The 21,594-nt window shown below is 36.2% G+C and overlaps 1 protein-coding gene across 1 annotated transcript in view; it reads right to left on the bottom strand.

Annotated features, from left to right (window-relative positions):
• The window catches only part of CEP112 (centrosomal protein 112), a 406,137-nt gene that overhangs the window by 270,402 nt on the left and 114,141 nt on the right, over positions 1-21,594 (bottom strand). Inside the window, exons 17-18 of the mRNA XM_032319493.1 lie at positions 20,904-20,983; positions 18,375-18,544 (exon numbers count right to left, since the gene is read on the bottom strand). Of these exons, the coding sequence (XP_032175384.1) occupies positions 18,375-18,544; positions 20,904-20,983 (250 nt within the window). The remainder of the gene's footprint in view (positions 1-18,374; positions 18,545-20,903; positions 20,984-21,594) is intronic.

The raw sequence follows: 21,594 nt of genomic DNA, 5'->3' as shown, positions 1-21,594 counted from the left end.
TCCACTAGAAAAGAATATTTTGGGGTATATATTAGGTGGCTCAGTGGGTTAAAGCCTCTGCCTTAGGCTCCGGTCATGATCCCAGGGTCCTGGGATCAAGCCCCGCATGGGGCTCTCTGCTCAGCAGGGAGCCTGCTTCCCCCTTTCTGACTGCCTCTCTGCCTACTTGTGACCTCTGTCTGTCAAATAAATAAAATTTTTAAAAAATCTTTAAAAAAAAAAAAAGAAAAGAAAAGAATATTCTTAGCAAATGCCTAGAAGCCCTTTACATAATTCTCAGTAGGGATTCTCTTTTTGTGGGCTATCGCAGCAGCAGAAACTAGACTGACAAGGAAATATGTGTGCCACCTGCCAGAGTATCATTTTGAAGACCCAGTAACAAAAGCCAAGTACGAAAACAAATAGCTTTCCCAGCAACTCCACTCCTGGTATAAACCAAAAGAACGGACTACCTGTGAAATGAATGCTCACAGTACCACTATTCACAACAGCCTAAAGACAGAAACCCAAATGTCCATCAACAGTGAATGGATAAAAAAACAAAAAAACAAAAAACAGGGTGGTATATACACAATAAAATATTATCCAGCCATGAAAAGGAATTAAGGAATAATACATGCTAAAACATGGAACAATCTGGAAAATATTATGTAAGTGGAAACAAAGCCAGACACAAAGGTCACACGTTGCAGGATTCTATTCATATGAAATACTCAGAATAGGTAAAACCCAGAAAGGGCAAGCAGATTGGTGGTTGCGAGGATCTGGGAACAGGTAGAGATTAGGGATTAAGCTGTTAAATGCGTACAGAGCTTTACTGCGGGGTGATGCAAATGTTCTGTAACTAGATATGGATGTTGGTCGCACAATATTGTAAATGTACTAAAAGCCACTCAACTGTTCACTTTAAAATGGTTAATTTCATATTATGTAAATTTCACCTCAAATTTAAGCAAAACAACTAAACAAAAAAAAAAACAAAACAACTAAAACGGTGGAGAGGAGCCCAGATGAAAATGTGTACAAGGACCAGGTAACAGAAATGAGAAGAATGACCCCAAAACCTCATTGTCTGCATAGAGTTCTGTTGCCACTTTGGGGCTTTTTGGTTAATGCTGTTAATTTTTTCCTTTAGTTTTCTCTCTCCTTTTTTAATCTGTACAATAGAGACAAGTCTCATTTACTAACTTCTTTTCAAAGTGGTTTGGGTGATATTCTACATCGTGTTTCCAATTTCACGGATTTCTGTCCTTAGCTTTACTTCTTTTATTGTCTTCATATGACCATGTTGTCTTCATCTAACTTCTTGAGGTCATTTCAGTCTGGACACTGGATTAGAGAAATTCTTAGTATTTGATGAGGAATACTCTTATTAAACATTTGGAAATTTTTATTATAATTTCCTTTTTAAACTTAAGGTTATTTAAAAGTACAATTTTAAGTTGATAAACCTGAGGGTTTAAAAAGAAAACTGGCTGCTTGTTATTGATTACTAACTTAATCGCCCCATAAACAGAAGAAAATGACAATGATTCTTTGAAAACTGTTGTGACTTCCATTATGACTTAATCCAAGAATTACACAATCAGCTCCAGCCACCTGTCACCATGAGAGAAGATGACTTAGTGCTGCCAGATCTTGCATGTTTCCAGAGAAACAAGAAATTCAAATTCATGTGAAATCTCCTAATTTTATAATGTTGGCAACTCATTCAAATTTTCCAAACTATTTTTCAGTCCAAACTGAACACATGTGCAGAATGACTCAATCAGCAGCCCAAGAAAGCAGGAACTTGGGAGGAGAACATCAAAACAGACAAGAAGCAAGCAGAGATGGCAAAGATTAGAGCACCATGAAGGAGAGACAATGAAGGCTTTTGTGACATTCTGAATTTCTGTAGGAAGTGAATTTAAAAGTGGAGTTTAAAAAGTGGAAAATAAACACAAATATCCAAATATATAGTAATAAGTGCTATAAAAAATTAAGGAGATAAGTGTTCTGAGACTAAGATACACATGTGTAAGTCACTGCTGTAAGATCGGTATCGAAGAATGGTTTCTAAAGCTATGGTCTTGGATTGGATTGTCTATGGAGAGGATCCAGAGACAACAGAACATGGAATGACCATGTAATTAAGACTGGGTGGAAGGAAGAAAATCAGGAGGATGTGTCCCAAAAACTGAAGAAGAGAACGTTGTAGGGAAGGGAAACTGAGCAAAATCCAGATCAAAGGTCACTGTGACCTTAGGAGAAGTTTTGGTAACAGGAGGAAAGAAGACAGATGGGACTGGGCTGAAGAAAGGACGTGGAATATGAGAACGCAGACTAAATTCGCAAAATAACTGCAGAAACCTGTCTATGAGAGCAGGAAGGGGAAAAGATCGCAGATGGGGCGCTTAGGGTGAGAAAGGGTGTTTTAAGGTGGATACCTACTCTTCTCTACATGTTAAAAGGACCAACGTAGTTGAGAGATAATAAAGGGGTCTTAAATTAGTCCGCACAATGGAGAAACGGGCAATAATTGGGAAAGGAACCAGAGAATAAGTGGGAAGCGAGGTGTGAGGGATGACCTTGTCAGTTCACAGAACACAGGAAAGTAAGGGTCTAAAGCGAGGACATTAAGTAGAAACTAGCTGAGTTTGGAGGGGCAAGGATAGAAATAGCACCCATTTTACATGTAATTAGTGACAGGAGGCAGGTGAGGAGGAGATGACAAAGTGATGACAAAGGCTTCCCTATATGCTCCATGAACAAAGAGTATCAGGAATAAAAAAAAAAAAAGCCCAATATAGATAAAAGCTCCAAAGGACATGACTGTGGTCTATTGTATTCATAAAACATATATCGATGGGGTGAAAAATTAAAGAATACTCATGGCAACACAGAATATGATGGTTTTCTGGAGTTAGAAAAAAAACATTTGGGAGATCTGAGTCAGCCTTTGATTCGCTTATTAATTTTGCAGAAAGCTAACAGTGTTCCACTGCTCAGGAGGTCATACAGCTCCACATGGCTCACTGTCCTGAAAAAGAAGCAAAAGACCACAAAGCAAGCTGGAGATCAAGGAATTTTTTGAAAATCAAGATTCAAGGTCATGGGAAGGTCACTGTGTATTTAGATTTTAGTCACACAAACTAATCTGTAATTGAATCTATAGTAAATCACAATAACTGATTCTAAAGATGACGATTCTGACTTACCATAAAATGTTTTCATTATGCAATGACAAAAAGGATGGGAGAGTATATATTACATTTCAAAGAGAATTCTAATAAAAAATAAGTCAAGAATAGTTTTAGTCTCGATATACAGGAATGGCATCTGGCTAACTAACATCTCCTGAATCCTGTAAGCACTTACTAAAATACCTAGGAAGAGAAGAGGGGGAAAAGGGGTGGGGGGCAGGGGATCCCAATAACAATAAGAACTGACATAAACAAACAACCCAATGAAAGAAGCTGGGAGGAACTGCCCATAAATACAAAGCAAATGGAAATGGATTGATAAAAAATACCTAAACAGGTCCATCTGACAGCACATCTAAATGGGTCTTAGGAAATAGAATCAGAGAAAAATGAGGTAGAAAGACACCATCTTCCTCCCTCAGGTAAAAGATTCTGTGTCTAAACAAAAAAAAAAAAAAAAAAGAAAAGAAAAAAAAAAAAAAAAAGGTAGCTGGGATTCTTCCACATAACAGAAAACATCAGAGGAATGTCCACAGATGTTTTATTTACATCCATTCAGAGCCAGGAAGTCCTAGAAAACATCTGGATTGAGCGTAAAGAATGAATGATGGTATACCATATGCCAGGAGCTGTAATTTCCACAACTAAAGTAACATAGATGGAAACAAAAATAGGAAGAAATTGGAGCTCGATATGCACTCAGAACTATAGAACTTGCATTCGTTCAGAAGAACAGAGACTCATCACACAGCCTATGAGAAAGTATGCCATCAGTAAAGCAAAATTTCTATGGGTAATATTTCCTAGAAACTTCGAACTTCACTGGCAGCTGACAAAGACTGTTCCTAGCTAGCTGCAGCTCTCCAACAGAACAGGAACATTATACAAATAGACATGGAGCAGAGACAGGACAATGCATCCCCAGATTACATGGTATACTAATGCCAGATGGTATCTGCAAAAATGCACACACAGTAGAAGTTCAGTGTTTGTGAAATAAAAAAAAACAAGACTGCACAAAATTTACCTTGTTCAAGATTAAGTAATAAGGTATGAAAACACCAACTAGAGTCTGAAAGCTACTGCACAACCTGGGAATAGAAACACTTCAAATACACGGAAGAGTCACTTGTCAAAACGGTCCCCTTTAATATCCAGAAGAAAGTAACAGGAACACTGTGAGGAGTCTGAATATAGAAGATGGTGTCTATGAAATAGGGGGTTACATCTTAAGAATGATTTAAGATAAAAAGGATACAATTAAGATTTAAGGCTGGGAAGTGATTAGAATAAAGAAGAGATAAAAAAAGAAAAACTTAGAGCAGAAGAAAAACTCATCATGGAAGTGGAAAAGAGGAGAAACGCAAGTGCGAAATGTCAAAGCAGTGATTTAGAAACCATCTTAAACTTACATTCAGAGGACAAAAACACAAATAAAAACTTAAGAAAATTTGAAATATGAAAGAATAAAAGACATGGAAATGGACATAGAAGGAGGATGATAAATATATATTTACATATGTTTCATATATGCTAATATATTTATACTAATATATTTAGCATAAAACACATATTTAGCATATATCGCATATAAATATATAGACATTTATGCTAATAGATTTAGCATATATAATGTATATTATATATAAGGAGGATACTAAATACATATTTATAAATGTTTATATATGCTAAATATATATTTATATTTATTAGATATTATGTATATTACATATGTATAAGCATACATGCATATTACATATATATACATCACATACATGTAGGTGTATGTATATTGCATGTGATTACATACACGTATATTACAATATCTGTGTTATATATATTTTTCTTTCTTCAGAAAGAAGAGGAAAAACAAGTCCAAATTAGAGGGGGTCAACCCAGATGAAGTCACAGGATGCCCCTCCTCCCAAAGACACAAAATGTACAGCTGCAAGTGGAGTAATTAACTCTGAAAGAAATCCAGAAACTAGCTGAGTAACTCCTATGTTTGCCTGGCTCTGATAGAGAATGGGGCCTGCATTTACAAGTCCCACAGGGCTATGCAAACAAAGAAGTAGTTCTTAATGTCTGCAGGAATAACTCATGAATATACAATAGAGATGCATCACATTGGGTAAGAAAGGCTGAAATGCACACACACACACACCTGCCACAAGCACCCCCGGCACAATGCTGTGTAATAGGGAAGAAGCTCCCAACTCTCAGCTTATCCCTGAAGAGCAGAGTTGGGACCCTATCAATACACAAAAAATAAGGAAAAAGGAAAAAAGGCATACTGCTATAAAAAATCATCAAATCACAAAAAAAGAGAGCAAGAAAGGAACAAAGGAATTATGAAACAACCAGAAAACAATTAACAAAATGGCAACAGTAAATCCACAAACTATCAATGATTATTTTAAACGTAAATGGATTAAATACTCCAATGTAAAGACATGGAATGGCTAAGTGGGTAAAACAAGACCCAGCTACCTGATGCCTACAAAACATTCACTTCAGCTTTAGGACACATATAGACTAAAAGTGAAGGGAGGGAAAAAGTTATTGAGCAGGGGTAGATGTATACATCTATCATGCAAAACAGACTGCAAACCAAAGACTGTAACAAGAGACAAAGAAGGTCATTATATAATGATAAAAGTGTCAATTCATCAAGAGGATATAACATTAGTAAATATTTGTGCACCGAATAAAAGGAAGAAAGAAATATATGAAGCGAATATTAACAAACTGGAAGGGGAAAAAAGACAGTGGTACAGTAATAGTAAGGATACCAACAACCCATTTTCAACAACAGATAGATCCTGCACAGAGAAAAACAATAAGGGAACGCTGGAATTCAGCTACACTTTACAACAAATGGACCCACAGATATTTACAGACTATTTCATCCAGTAGCAGTGGAGTACACATTCTTCTCAAGTACAGATGAAATATTCTCCAGGACAGATGTTAAGCCACAAAACAAGTCTTAATAAATTTAAGGTTAAAATCACACAAAGCATCTTTCATACAACAGTATGAAACTAGAAATCAATTACAAGAAGAAAGCTGGAAAATGCATGCATATGTGAAGATTAAATAACATGCTACTGAATAATCAATGGATCAAAGAAGAAATCAAAAGAGAAATTACAAAACTATCTTGAGACCAATGAAAATGGAAACACATCAACCAAAATTATGGGATACAGCCACAGCAGGTCTAAGAGGATAGTTGATAGTGATAACACCTACATTTAAAAAAAAAAAAGAAAGAAAGATCTCCCCCCCAAATCCCTAAATTTACATGAAAATGTATTCAACATCAGTAAACATTAGGGAAATGTGAATCAAAACCACAATGAAATATCACCACAAACCTGTTACAAAGACAAGAGAGAGCAAGTGCTGATGAGCATGCAGAAAAAGGGAATCCTCCTGCACTGTCGGTGGGAACGTAAACTGGAGCAGCCACTATGGAAACCAGTATTGAGGCTCCTCAAGAAATTAAAAACAGATACCATAGGATCCAGCAATCTGGATATAGTTCACTTCTGGAACTATAACCAGCAGAGACAGAACCATGGCCTTCAAGAGGTATCTATATTTTCATATTCCTTGCAGCATTATTCACAATAGCCAAAGTATGGAAACAACTGAAGTGTCTATCTGTGGATGAATGGATCAAGAAAATGTGGTGTACATATACAATGTAGTATCACTCTCTATTAAAAACGAAGGAAATTCTGTCATTTATAACAACATGAATGAACCTGGAGGACATTATGCTATGTGAAATAGGCCAGGCAGAAAAGGACAAAATACTGCATGATACCACTTACACATGGAATCTTTAAAAAAAAAAAAAAAAAGGTAACTCAGAAACAGAAGGTAGAAAAGTGATTGCTGGGAGCTAGACATGGGGAGAATAAAGGTTGGAAAGGGATACAAACATTCAGCTGTAAGATGAATATGGAGTTAGGATCCAAAGTATAATATGGTAACTATAGTTGGTAACACTGTATTGTATAACTGAAATTTGCTTAAAGTGGAACGTAAATTTTTAAAAATCATTTCAAGAGACTCCTGGATGGTGCAGTTGGTTAAGTGCCTGACTCTCGGTTTCAGCTCAGGTCGTAATCTCAGGGTCCTGCAATGAAGCCCCGCGGCAGGCTCCGCGCTCAGCATGGAGTCCACTTGGGATTCTCTCTCCCTCTCTCTCTGCACCCCCGACTGTGCCCACAAGCGCACTCTCACTTTCTCACTCTCTCTCTCTCTCTCAAATAAAGAAACAAATCTTTAAAACAAACAAACAAATAAATAAATAAGAATCATTTAAAGAAGGCACATGATAATAGTAATAAAACAAAATTTGGGGGTACATTATAACATCCATCTGTGATTTTTTAAGACATAACTCTTAGAAAATTAGAAATGAACAGGGAATTTCCTTAACCTGATAAAGTGGACTCAAAAACCTTCAGCCAGGGACACCTGTTGGCTCGGTCGATTGGGTACCTGCCTTCGACTCAGGTCGTCATGATCTCAGTGTCTTGTGGCAGGCTACATGCTGAGCGTGGAGCCTGCTGGAGATTCTCTCTCTCCCTCTCTCTCTGCCTCATTCCCATCCCTCCAAACACACACATGTTCTCTCTCACTAAAAAATAAAAAATAAAAAAGTACTTCTGTCTGCTGGACCTTTCAATTAGAAAATATATTAAAAATATATATATAAAAAAAAAGATAAAAATTCAAAATGGGATCATAAACTATATGTAAGAATAAATTAACAAAATATGTAAAATATATGTGTAGAAAATTGTAAACATTTAAAGCCATTAAAATAGGGGTCTATGGGTGACTCAGTCAGTTAGGGCTCTGACTCTTGGTTTTGGCTGAGGTCATGATTTCAGGATCCTGCAATCGAGCCCTGTATCGGGCTCCATGCCCAGGGGGCGTCCCCTTGAGGATTCTCTCTCTCTCTCTCTCTCTCTCTCTCTCTCTCTCGCTCCCCCTTTCCTCCCTTCCCCAGCTCATGTGTGCTCTCTCTCTCCCTCAAATAAATAAAGCTTAAAATCTATTAAAATAGACTAATAAAGAAATATACAATTTATGGAAGAAATAAACCAATCTAGTAAAATTTCTAATTCTACTTAATCTACAAAAACAATGCAAATATGATAAAATAACAACAGAATTTTAGTAAAACCTGATTCTGAAATTGAAATAGAAGAGCAAATAAGAATGGCTAAGACAATTTTAAAGAGCGTGGGAAAAAGAAAAAAAGAATAGAGTATGGGAGGGAATGTTATCACTGTATAAGAGTTCAAGGTTTATGTTTTCAGAGTAATTAAAATGGAGTAACAGTCAATAGCTCTATTTAATGTGATCATAAGCTATTTGGATTTTATTTGTGCTCTTCTGTAATTTTCCAATTTTTCTACAGTAAGTATATACTAGTTTTATAATAAAAACGAAGCTAAACAATAGATACTTCGAAAAGTTTTCTCATTAGATAATGTCAGTATCCAGAGTTCACCCTCCAAGGACCCTGCATAGGTTCATTTTAACATAAGCTCTCTATTCCAGTGGTAGAAAAAAAGCATTTCTCTCCTGGATTGGCCTAGAACAAAAGTGGCAGTGACCAATAACAAACTGTTTAAATAATTCAACTATAATATAACTTAACAGTTTCTGGTTACATTTAACCCTACCCTAACATATTAATCTAATTCCGTTTATGTAGAATCTGCAATGCTATCATTCACAGCAATCTTCTTGTTCCTTGCTCTACAAAATATCTAGGTTGTTGGAGGTAACATTATAGGCAGATATAAAAATCTGACATATTTTCATTGAACAATACATCATGAATTGTATCTGACAATTTGCAAACTGAATTCATCTTTCAACTTAAATAGTCTTCGTTAAAACTAATACCCATCTTCCTTATTAAGTATCATAAGTTATGGTTACTTTAGATTGTAGTGGAACAGTTTTTATAATTAATCTTCCAAAAAAACTTTTTAAAGAAAACAAATTTCTTTTAAAAGAAAACAAATTTGTTTTCTAAACAGAATAATTTTTCTTATCAAGGAAAAGATGTTTTCATTCACTTGCTATACACAGAAATTTTAGCTTCTTTCTATATAGCTCCTTAATTCACTTTTTTATTCCATTTTAAAGTATATATCACTAGTAATACCTTAAGTTATTTTTTACCAACCTTACAAACAAAATGACCAAGCTGCAATCCCTCACTTTGGCAATATGTAAAACTGAATTTAGAATTATACGATTCAGCTATACTTTAAAATTCCTCCTGCACAAGACTGATTGAACCTAGCTCTCCCTTTCTACCAAAATTCAAAATTCAAGCTCCTGGGTAAACTGGAAGGTTATCTTCTTTTAATGGAACTTCATCCAAATTTTTAAAATAAGCAATGTTCCATTAAAAAAACAAACGTAATCAACATGTAGCTCATTCCCTCTTGGAATAATCACAAGATTATTTAGCATTCCATTTGTCTTCTTTTAAGATTAGTTTCCAGCAAATAAAAGTACAAAAATACTGTCATTATAACATTGCAGTTTTATTATCTACACTCTAAGGCATTCCTATTTGAAGATTAATCCCCATTCCTACTAATATTTTAAATGTTGATTTATAACAACAAACAACCGAAAGATAAATGAAGGAGATTTTCAAGAACCTTATAGGAAAGCTTTTCCACTCACGTTTAAAAATAAAACTTATTTAAAAATATAACGTTAGGGGTAAATAATCTGTTTTCCACTGAAGGGACATTATAAATACTGTGTATATTCAGCAAGAAAAGACTGTGTTTTCTAAAATGTGTTGGAAAAATAACACCCCAAAAGTATTTCATAAATTTCCTCATTTTAAACAAAACTATGAAGTCAAGCAAAAGAAGAGATGCTACTCATCTTTATATAAATAAATAATTTTATAGAATGACTTCCAATAAACGAAATGGTAAACATTTAATGACTATCACTAACATTAAGAGTTGGCTTCAAAGCAAAAAACTAAAAAAATAAAAAATTTAAAAATATATATATATATATATAAAACTTAAGAACATAATATATACATAATTCAAGAACATTCTAAATTACTATAGAAAATAGCAAGAACTTTTTTCTAGTAATTTTATGTGCAAATTAAATTGTACTTGACAAAGCAGTGGTACCTGAAAATATGATCATATATTTTTTAAAAAACCAGCTATTGATAGCAGGAATCTTTAATGGAGGCAGGAACATTTTAAAAATCAATAATAAAATAAGTCTTCAAGAAACTGTCATATTTTTTCCTTACTTGTAATACTTGCTCAATTAGCTTATCATCACCCATTCACCAACTTGCATGCCCATAAATCAGATCACTCGTGTCTTTGATCCTCCCAAACAAAGTTGATTCATACAACGACTGTGTTCTCAGCAAAAGAGGTTCAAAACTACACAAGGGTGAAGTAAAAGTGAGGGAAGGCCTCCAATAATTTCTTCCCTTTCATTCCCAACCCACCTGAATCCCCCGCTAACTTCACTTGGTTCTTTGATAATGCCATTGAATAGTCGAAAAGACTGTCTTCTCCATATATGCATCTAGCTTGGCACAATATAAAAATCTAGATGAAGTCATATATCTGACATAAATGTGTATATGCGCCTACCAAAAGAAACCTAACAGGAATGTTCATTGCAGCACTATTCCTAACATCCCTAAGGTAGGAACTGACAATAGAATGGATAAATACTTTGTGGTATGTTCACTTTGAAATATTATTCAACAAATGAGAATAAACTACAATGCTATGTAACAATACGGTCTCACAAAACTAAAGTTTGAGCAAGAGAAGCTCATTCCTGTCCAACTCCATCCAGAGTACTGGAGGATGAGCTGTGTGACTACAGGGTAGGAAGAGGCTGGGAGAATGGTAGACGGGACTCTCGTGGGGCATTCACAGGATTCAGGTCCTAGTCACTGCATCATGGACTCCACCAAGAAGCCTTCCCATGAGCCACTGGGAAGACCCTATGCACAGGCCAGCTCCTGCGTGAGCGCCCGGTGGCAGCAACCAGAGCAAGCTTGAGCAAATGGCTAGTGAGAAAGCATAAAAAGCCAGTCTAAATCTGAGGGCCAGGATGAGCCCACAGACGTGGGTATTAGTGCCATTTCTGTAAAAACAGCAGAGTCTGTGGGCTCTTGGCCAGATATCTTGCAGGATCAAAAAATTAAAAAAAAAGGCACACAAGCTTAAGAATCCCACCACAAGAGGGAAGAAGAAGCACGAAGCAGGTATACTCTACAAAGGCTGAGAAAGCCTCCAAATAACTAGCAGGGCTGAAGGAAGGTATTTCTCTCCTGAAGGCAATTAGTAAAGACCCTTGGTAGGAGACTGCTATGTCAAATGTGAAGATGGCAACGCGGAACTTCAAGGAATGTGAAAAATCAAGGAAACATGACGCCACCAGGGGATCACAATCATCTAGCACCTGGCCTGAAAGACATGGAGATCTGCAATGTACATGATAAATACAAAATATATTTTTAAAGGAAACTCTGAAACACCAAAAGACAATTCAGTGCAATCAAGAAAATAGCATATAAACAAAATAAGAAGTTTAACAAAGAGACAGAAATTATTAAAAAAAGAACCAAATAGAAATTCTGGAGTTGAAGAATACAAGGAGTGAGACGATGAATGCAACAGAGAGAAAGAGAAAGAACCAACATCATCCAGAGCAATATGGATCAGGCTGAAAAAATCTATGAGACAGAAGACCGGAAGAGAGGAACTTTGACATTACCCAGTTGGAGGAAAAAAAAAAAAAAATGAAAAAGGATAAATAAAGCCTACATGAACTATCAAAAGAACCAACTGGCGAACTACTGAAGCTTCAGACAAAGGGAGAAGAGAGTAGGAAGTTTATTTAAAGAAATGATGGCTGAGGGGCACCTGGGTGGCTCAGTCGTTACGCGGCTGTCTTCAGCTCAGGTTATGAACACCGGGTCCTGGGATCGAGCCCTGCATCAGGCTCTCTGCTCAGCGGGGAGCCTGCTTCTCCCTCTCCCACTCCCCCTGCTTGTGTTCCCTGCTTGTGTTCCCTCTCTCACTGTCTCTCTCTCTCTCCCTCTGTGCCAAATAAATAACTAAAATCTTTTAATGGAAAACAGTACGGAGAACCCTCAAAAAATTAAAAACAGAACCACCATATGCTTCAGCAATACTACATGTGGGAATATACACAAAGGAAATGAAAACACCAACTCAAAAATGTATCTCTACCCCCATGTTCATAGTAGCCTTATTTACAATAGCCAGGGCATGGAAACAACCTAAGTGTCCATCGACAGACGGATAGATAGAGAAGCTGTGATATGTATATAACACACACACACACACAGTGAATATTACTCAGCCATAAAAAGAAGGAAATCCTGTCATCTGCAACAACATGAAGTGGCCTTGAGGGCATCATGCTAAGTAAAATAAGTCAGACTGAGAAAGACAAATACTGCGTGATATCCTTTATATAACGAATCTTTTAAAAAGCCCAATTCACAGAAAACTAGTAAAATGGTGAAAACCAGGACTAGAAGGGAAGGGACAAGGGGGAGATGTTTGTTAAAGAGTACAAAACTTCCAGTTACTAGTTGATTAAGTTCTTGGGATCGAATATACACAGCATGGTGATTAGAGTTAACCATACTGTATAATACAGTATTATACCCTTGAAAGTGGCTAAGAAAGTAGATCTTAATTTTTCTCACCACAAAAAAGAAATGGTAATTTTGCAAGCTGACAAAGGTGTTAGCTAAGGCTACAGTGATCATCATTTCATAATATAAAAGTATATCCAATCAACACACTGTATGCCTTAAGCTTAATGTTCTATGTCAATTATACCTTAATAAAGCTGGCAACAAATTTTAATAATAAAAAGTAAACATCTTTAAATGTGTTTCTCCTGAGATCATGAGATAAAATTTTCAAATAAAGTCCTTTTACTTCATGTTTCCATTTCCTCAGCCATCTATGCTCCTCCTACACAGAATAAAAATATAAAGCAGGGGAGCTTTTCCGTCAGCGTTATCTCTCGGAATTTATCTGTGAAAGTTCATTCTGACTTTGAATTTTTAAAAAGGCACTGAGAGGAAGCTGAAGAGTTCCAGAGAAGCTGCCTTTATATCCTGCCACAGCCTCACCGCCTTCAGTCTGCTGCCTTTCACATGGACTGTTACTGGGTCCTCGTCTCCCTTACGTTCCTGCTTCCAATTTCTTGTTACTCATATGTTTGATATTCTCACTCCTGCCGGGATAATCTCCCTAAAGTACAGGTCAGGCACGAGATTCACCTACCTTGAAATATTAGGATATTTAGGTGTTAGGAAAGGCAGCCTCATACATGCAGTCTTTTGAGCCCCCCTCCCCCAACTCAGCCACGTAAGAACGGGCCTGGGGCTTGGAACACTTCTCAACAGAGAAAAACCCCCCAGAGCCTGTGCTGGGCTTATCACCTTGTTGGGGAGTATTTCTCCCTGTTTCAGGTTAAAGGATGCTCTTTTGTCTTTGCTTGAAGTGTGTGCATCATCTGGCACCTGGCCAAACCCACTGTTAGATCTGTCCTCTACAGGAGAGGACAGAGTCTTTCTACTGCAGCATAGGAGAACTAGGCAAATTGCCTTGGGACAGCCATCAGGAGAGAGCCATGGTCCATGGTGGACTGGGCCCACTCCTGAAGCTAATCTTGCTCTGTCTCTTCTCTATGTAAGTAAAACGTTGTTCCATTCAATGCTTGATTGTGTTGTGCTCCTGATGACTCCAATACTAAGACACAGTAGGCAGAAATGTCTGGACTCCTGTTCCTGGTGGTTGGCACTGTGATGATCTCCGCTATACTCCATGCAGTTGGAGCCCTCCCCAGGGACTGGGAACCAGTGCATGGTGCTTTATACTCTTAGGATTAATAACCAGTGCATGTAATTTGCTTTGACATTAGGAATAAAAATATGTGTATTACAATCAGATTCAAGTTTATAAAATAAGATTCATAAATTAAAAGTGGAAAATGAATCTATGTATTAAATGTGAATTCCCATAAGAAAACTTAAAGCATGTCAAAAATGTCAAAATAATTTCTCATGGTGAATACCTTTTACTTTCATTAAGAATATCCTAATTGGGGGTGCCTGGGTGGCTCAGTGGGTTATAAAGCCTCTGCCTTCAGCTCAGGTCATGAACTCAGGGTCCTGGGATCAAGTCCCGCATCAGGTTCTCTGCTCAGCAGGAAGCCTGCCTCCCCCTCTCTCTCTGCCTGCCTCTCTGCCTACTTGTGATCTCTCTCTGTCAAATAAATAAATAAAATCTTAAAAAAATATATCCTAATTGTACATTTATTAGAAAGCTGTATTTCTTATTCTATATTCCATAGGCTTCCTAATGGCCTATCTTAAAATCTTGTAGCACAGAATCCCTTCATTCTAGGTGACAAAAATTCTCACCTATAAAAAAAAGTATTCTCACTTAGCCTTTTATTATATGAAATACAAGAAAGTTTTCTTTTTTCCCCAATCAAAACCCCAAATAATTAGACTTCGGATTTCCAGAGGCTATCCGGATTTATCGCCTGGTCTAGCCCATGCTGACAAAGAGATTTAGGTCACGTTGAAAGGGTGTCGGGACTCTGAGGAACTGGGGGACACATGTATTTTAGGACATGTAAAATATACATGAATTCTTTTTAAGTACCTTATTCTTGCCAAGCAGAGCCCACCATTATTAATACCGCACAATTCTTCCTTCTAAAATCTGTATTGGTTTCTTTTATCTTTTACTCCTAGGCTACAAACATAACATATATTCTTCGTATTGGAATAGAGAGGAACAGAGAGGAAAAAGGGAACGTCACTCCTACTCTAGCACCAAACACGGTCACTTACATCTATTTCCAGGCCGTTTTCAGCACATCGGCAGGAGCATCCCCGCGCACGTGCATGTGCACACACCACACACACAATCTGCTTTCTCAATGTATCCTTCCAACAAAGTTGAAACATCAGAGAGTTAAATAACCCAGAAGCAACATATTATGGCTACAATAGCTTAGATCTCCACAAAATGCTGAAATAAATCTCAGTATGAGGAGTTCAACTTTTACTAAAGGTCAAAATAAGAAGTGGTCTGTTAACATTGACCCCAAAATAATTGTCAAAGATCTTGTCCCTTATTACTTATTCCTTTTGGTCCGAAAAAAATCAATTATGATAATTTCCTTCTAAAATCTGGTGCTGTAAGGGATCTTTTGGGGTGATGGAAATGTTCTAAAATTGAACCATGGTGATACTGTAAATTTACTAAAAAGCACTGAACTGTATGCTTAAAATGAGTAAATATTAGGGTGTGATAATTATACCTCAATAAAGCTGCTTGTTTAAAAAAAAAAAATGATGCCAGGGAAAGATTACTTCTTCGGAAGAACTTGTTTGCATCCTTTGATAAGGCAATGAGAAACAAAATATTAAGAGCTTATATACCTATGGAACAGACATTGTTCTAAATGCTTATACTAACGTGTCCAAGCCTCTCAACAATTTTAGGAGGAAGATCTTATTACTGTCCTCATTTTACAGATGTAAAGACTGCATCGCACAGAAGTTAAGCACCACATACAAGGTCACACATCTAGTAAGCTGAGCAGGAATTCGGATCTGTGACACCTGGGTCCAGAGTCCATGCTCTTAACCTATGCTAATGCCTCCCAAAACCATATCAAAGAGTTCAGGCCAGGGCAAATTTAGAATTTAAATACAGAAATAATTTTATTTCTGGTACAATAATATGTCCCTCTCTCTACATAACTATGTTATATATTAATTTTATGTTAATATTTGTTTATATTATAAAAGTCATTTCAGTCTGTTTTAAAAATAGATTTTTACTTTTCTTATAATTCGTTCACTCTAGGTATTATAAATTCATCATATACCATTATTATAAATATATGAACTATTTACTTGCTGAAAGAAACTCTACTAGAAGTTACTACTATTTCTCCAGAAGAAAACAATACTGACTTAGATTCTGCATACACGCAGAGAAAAACATCACACAAAGGATGAACGTGACACAGTCTGAACATCTGAGTTGACAGAAACTGGTCAAGCAAAGCCGAATGAGCAGCAAAGACACTTAGGAGGTGCTCAGGCAACTGCACTTCCAAAGGATATCATGGGCAGAGGTGGTTAAGCAGACTGATGCTGGGCTTCCTATAAATTACCAACCTGAACTCTTGAAATCATGCCTGAAACACTTATTTTTCCTTTCAATACAAAATTTCTACTTCTACAAACAGTGCAGCAATCCCAACAATAGTTTAATAGAAGGCAAAAGAACTATTTTATACTGTTAGTAAAATGAAATCAACAATATCTGATGTTATCAACTAAAGCAGGAAAAACACATCTAACTTCCAGAACACCACCCAGTGGTCTGTGTGGACAGTGCCCTCCATCTTGGGGGCACTAATACCTAGTGAGCCATACTACTGTACTAACAAATAGTGTATTATGCAACACAAAGCCTGCACAGCTATACACAGTGGCCACAGCCGAGCCCTTGCTTGCTCTGTCCCATACTGTGTACTCAATACCAACAAAGATCCTAGAAGAAAATAGGTGTTGGGAGGAATTCATAAACATATTTGATTAAAATCAGATATAAGGCATTGGATGGCTACAGGAGAAGTATACATAAAGCAAGTGATGCCCCAAAGAGTTTTGCATTCTTCATACAGAATCACATGGTTTGTACAAAAGTGCAGGGATATAAAATCCATACCTCATTCTGTGTGAAACGTCAAACCTAGAACATACAACTTCCTACATATTTCAATTTTCACATTACATACCTTAATAGTCAAAATACTAAGCACACATGTTTAATACGGAAGAACCAACTTGTGCTATTTAAGTAACACAAATTTATTATGACTAATGTCTCTCAAAAAAAGAGCTGTAGAATGGCAGAAAAAAAGACCTTAACAAATGGGAAGGCCTCTCATCTTCTTACATAAAAAGACAACACTAAAAGGTATCAATTCTTCCTTTGTTGAACTATACATGTTCAGTAGTATTAACAAAAAGCCCAATTTTTTTAACTAGATAGATAATTGTAAAAACCAGAAAGCCCATGTATGTGTATATATATATGTACACATATATACATGCTACACACACAAATACACATATATGCATATATGTTATACACACGCGTATATATGTTATACACATGTATATATACATGCTATACACGCATATATACATACATATACACACATATATACATACATATATATGTATATATACGTGTGTGTGTGTGTGTGTAGCATGAGGGTAGAAATAGTTGTAACATTTATAATTTGACAATGCAAAAAATAGTTAAAATGGATCAGAATAAATCTGTTTCAAGGCAGTTTTATATTTTACTGCAAAAGAAGAATTTGAAAGGTATCAATTAAAAAGATGACTTTGGAATGTTTCATTAAATACTTTAAAATAGACAATGTACAGGGGCACCTGGTTCAGCTGGTGACATGCCCAGCTCTTGGCTTTGGCTCAGGTCGTGATCTCAAGCTCATGAGATCAATCCCTGTGTCAGGCTCCATGCTTAGTACAGACTCTGCTTGAGATTCTCGCTCTCCCTCTCCCTCTGCCCATCCCCCACTTAAGCATATATATGTATGTGTGTGTGCATGCACACATGCCCTCTCTCTAAAATAAAAAATAAAATTTTAAAAGACAATGTACATAATAATCTCAGAACCATACTTCATTATTTTTATAGCACCGAAAACTTAAATATCAAATTTGTTAAATACGTGAATATTGAAAAAGAAATAAACCAAATCTATACTGTCTACCCCTATTGTCCATAAATTTTAACTTCTCGAAAAACAAAAACAAAAACTTTTTCAGTGTTAGTTTTTCAAAGAGTTATACTGAATTACCTTATTATATGTGGTTATTTTCCATTCATTAGTCTACCAAACTGCCCACATATTTCAATTACTTATCTTTGAAGAACAAAAAATGAACACATACAAATCATACCATTGATAGTTTCAGACAGCTTTCAGTTATTGGAGGTTATTAAAATTATTTGCTAGGATAAAAATAAAGTAGGAAGCAAAAACACTTGAGATATGTGTAGAATAAAAACTCTAAGTAGTACAATGATATCAAACTAGTTTTATTTCTGAAAAACAGTGACAATAGACAAATGAGCTTTAAGGAGTTAGCGTTTACAGCGAATGCCGACCTCAAATCAGGGCTCCTGTTAAGAAACGAGAGGCTCTCAGGTATCAGCTTGACCCCTTAACTGAAGATTGAGTTGAATATATTTATCATGTGTTCACACGTGTATGAATTCCTACGTATGAACTCCTGTATTGCTGTTCTCTGCTATCCTCTACCATACACTCAACACGTTTATCCTTATTAAGGATAAACCCTTAATAAGCGGACGAAAGGAGGGTTACATGAATGAATGCCACCACATTCTAAAGTGAGACTTTCCATTTTGTACGTATTAAATACAGAAAAGGTTTTGCTAATAATTAAGGCAAATTTCTATACCATATAGCTGTTTCTTAGAAAACATGGACTTGGCTTTGGACCCACTGGGTCTAACATGCTTCTTAGATTCAAAAGCAGTAGCAGTCACCCTCTACCCTCCAGACTGTTTTCCTCTGGAGCCGCAGCCAGCTCGTGCTGTTCACTCTAAAGTTCAAGGCACACAAGAACTTCCTCTGCTCCTCTCAGGCCCAGCTGCTCCTGCTACCCCAGGGGCTATCCTGTGAGGATCATACAGACTTTTAGTTGAAATGAAAACATTACCTACATGGGGAATGGGAGAAACAGGCCTACGGGGGAATTTTAGTAAATAGCCTTTCAATCCCAAGTAAAATTTGGTATTTTGGTAAAGATCCTTAAAGCTTTAATGAGTGTTATGTGGCCCAGGGAATGCTAATGTTGTATACAGAAAACCAAGAGGCCTAGGTTTCTTTCAAAATGTATCAGTGAACAATAAAAGATACTATGCTGTTTTACACATAAACTCCCAATATCCCACTGAAAAAAATCTTTCTGAATTCCAATTGCACTTACTGTCAACAACTTGAGTATTTGGTATCGCAAATGCTTAACATGGTCTATACCAAATCATTAAGAATAGCATTCTGTCTTGAGCTGTATCTCTAAACCTTCTACTTATTTTAGCATCATACCACAACCTATAAACACCTTAAGTACCAAACACTATTTGTTGGTGTACTGTTATTTAAAGGGGTTACCGCTTCCATTAGGAGTATAAAATGCGAATCAATAAACCAATGGAAAAAGTATAAAGAAATTAAAAAAGAACAAAGACAAAGTAGTACAAAAGAGAAATGAGAAGTACTACAAATTGGATAGATGAAGAAAGTTATTAATCAACATTGTAAGGAGGAAAAATGAATGAAGAACAAAGGGAGGGCATCCCTTCATGAAGGAAGCAAGAACACCCTCATCTGATCACTCACCAAATTAGAGTATAAAATACACTTATTAATCTTTAATGAATATTATGGTTCTCATCTGACTTTAATTCATACATGTGATGTGAACAAATAAGCACTAAGTCCTTGTGCAGATAAAAATTGATATTCATAATGTCTTAGTACATAAATTATTGTTAAGATGTTCTATATGATAACTCAGCTAATTAACACATTTTCTTAACAAGCAAAACAAGGGAGAAGAAATGATTACGTCATCTGCCAGGCAGAATCTGATACTAAGTTTGCTTGATTCTGGGTGTTCTTTTTGGCCTTTCTGCAAGTTATTCTTGTTTGAAGGTTTGAGGGAGAAAGAAAAATCGAATTAGCTAACTCTCTGGGATGGGGGTAGCTAGATATTCCGCACTCAAGTTAGCTTCCCTTCTTAAATCACTTTTTTGGGTCAGGTACCCTATTCTTATCACTCTGTAATATAATTGCCAAAGTTTCTGAACATCTTTCCAACCGATTCTAAGGTCCTCTGGGAAGAGACTATGCATTGCCTGACACGTGGTGGAAACTCAGTATTTACTGACTAAATCGATGTTTTTCAGCTAAAAACTGAATGATAAAACCTACTGATAAGTAGGGCCTAATCAACCTAGTAAATGAATGGAGAAGATAAATAAAATCTGACACTTTAATGTGTATATTTAAGTGTTATATCATGAGACAAAATCCTTTCCAAACAATGCCTATGTAATAGTCCACTTTCAAATATAACTGGAATATTTCATTACCAAAATTTCTCAAAAAAAAAATACACAGAAGAATTTCTAAATGTCCTAGGACCTAAATCTTGGTTTGTTTTTTTTTTAATCTGCTTTCATTTAAGAGGAAGAAAGCATCTAAAACCACTAAGTTCTTTTTTCTTACATTCCTATCACTTAAAAACAGATGAACTGATTTTTTCCTTTGAAAAAAAAAATATGTGCTGGCTAGCAATAAAATTCAGAAAATGGAGATTCATGGTGGAAAACCAAACTAAACCACAGCAAGGCTCTTAGAAAAATATGATGTTTAATTCTAGTTACTTAATGTGGCTCACTGTCTAGAATAAGAGTATTTTGTAATTAAATACACTACAGTTTTACTCACTTCAGTGCCTCCTCATATTTATGGATTTTCTTTTGAGCATCTTCTTTCTCTTTATCACGTTCACTCTGCAGGTCATGAATCTGCCACGACAACAACATGCAAAAGTTACCAGAAGACAAGCACTCAGAGGAGAAATGCAAACAATCGAATAGTCATCTTCAATCTATTTTTTTTTTGAACACTGTGAACTTTTTTTTAAAATTAACATATAATGTATTATTAGCCCCACGGGTACAGGTCTATGAATCGCCAGGTTTACACACTTCACAGAACTCATTCAATCTATTTTTAATGTAAAATTAGATTTAGATATTTCAAGACAGAGACTTGGTTAACCATAACCATTTACCACCCAACGATGTCAATACTATACTTCAGTACCAGTTGTCGGGCCGAAGTTAGTAATTGTTTGAGGCTACCTGTACGTGGATTTCCTGTAAAATAAGCTGATGTGTAAGAAATTCAAAAGGAGCAGTCACTTGTGAATTTTCTTGAACTTACACAGTAGCCAAAGGAAAGGAATCTCACGAGATTCAGGAGAATACAGTAAATCACGTGTCTGTATTCCACAAACATACACAGGTTTTGATGAGACAGCCTTCTCTTCCCCTGCTGGCAATGATTTGGAAAACCATTCACTGAGTTGGGGAGGCAGTCCCCCCACCAGCTATATCTCTTCCCTAAATGTAGC

The sequence above is a fragment of the Mustela erminea genome, chromosome 18 (genome assembly GCF_009829155.1).
Source record: "Mustela erminea isolate mMusErm1 chromosome 18, mMusErm1.Pri, whole genome shotgun sequence".
In the NCBI taxonomy this organism is placed as follows: domain Eukaryota; kingdom Metazoa; phylum Chordata; class Mammalia; order Carnivora; family Mustelidae; genus Mustela; species Mustela erminea.
This window is presented reverse-complemented; position numbering and strand designations above follow the sequence as displayed.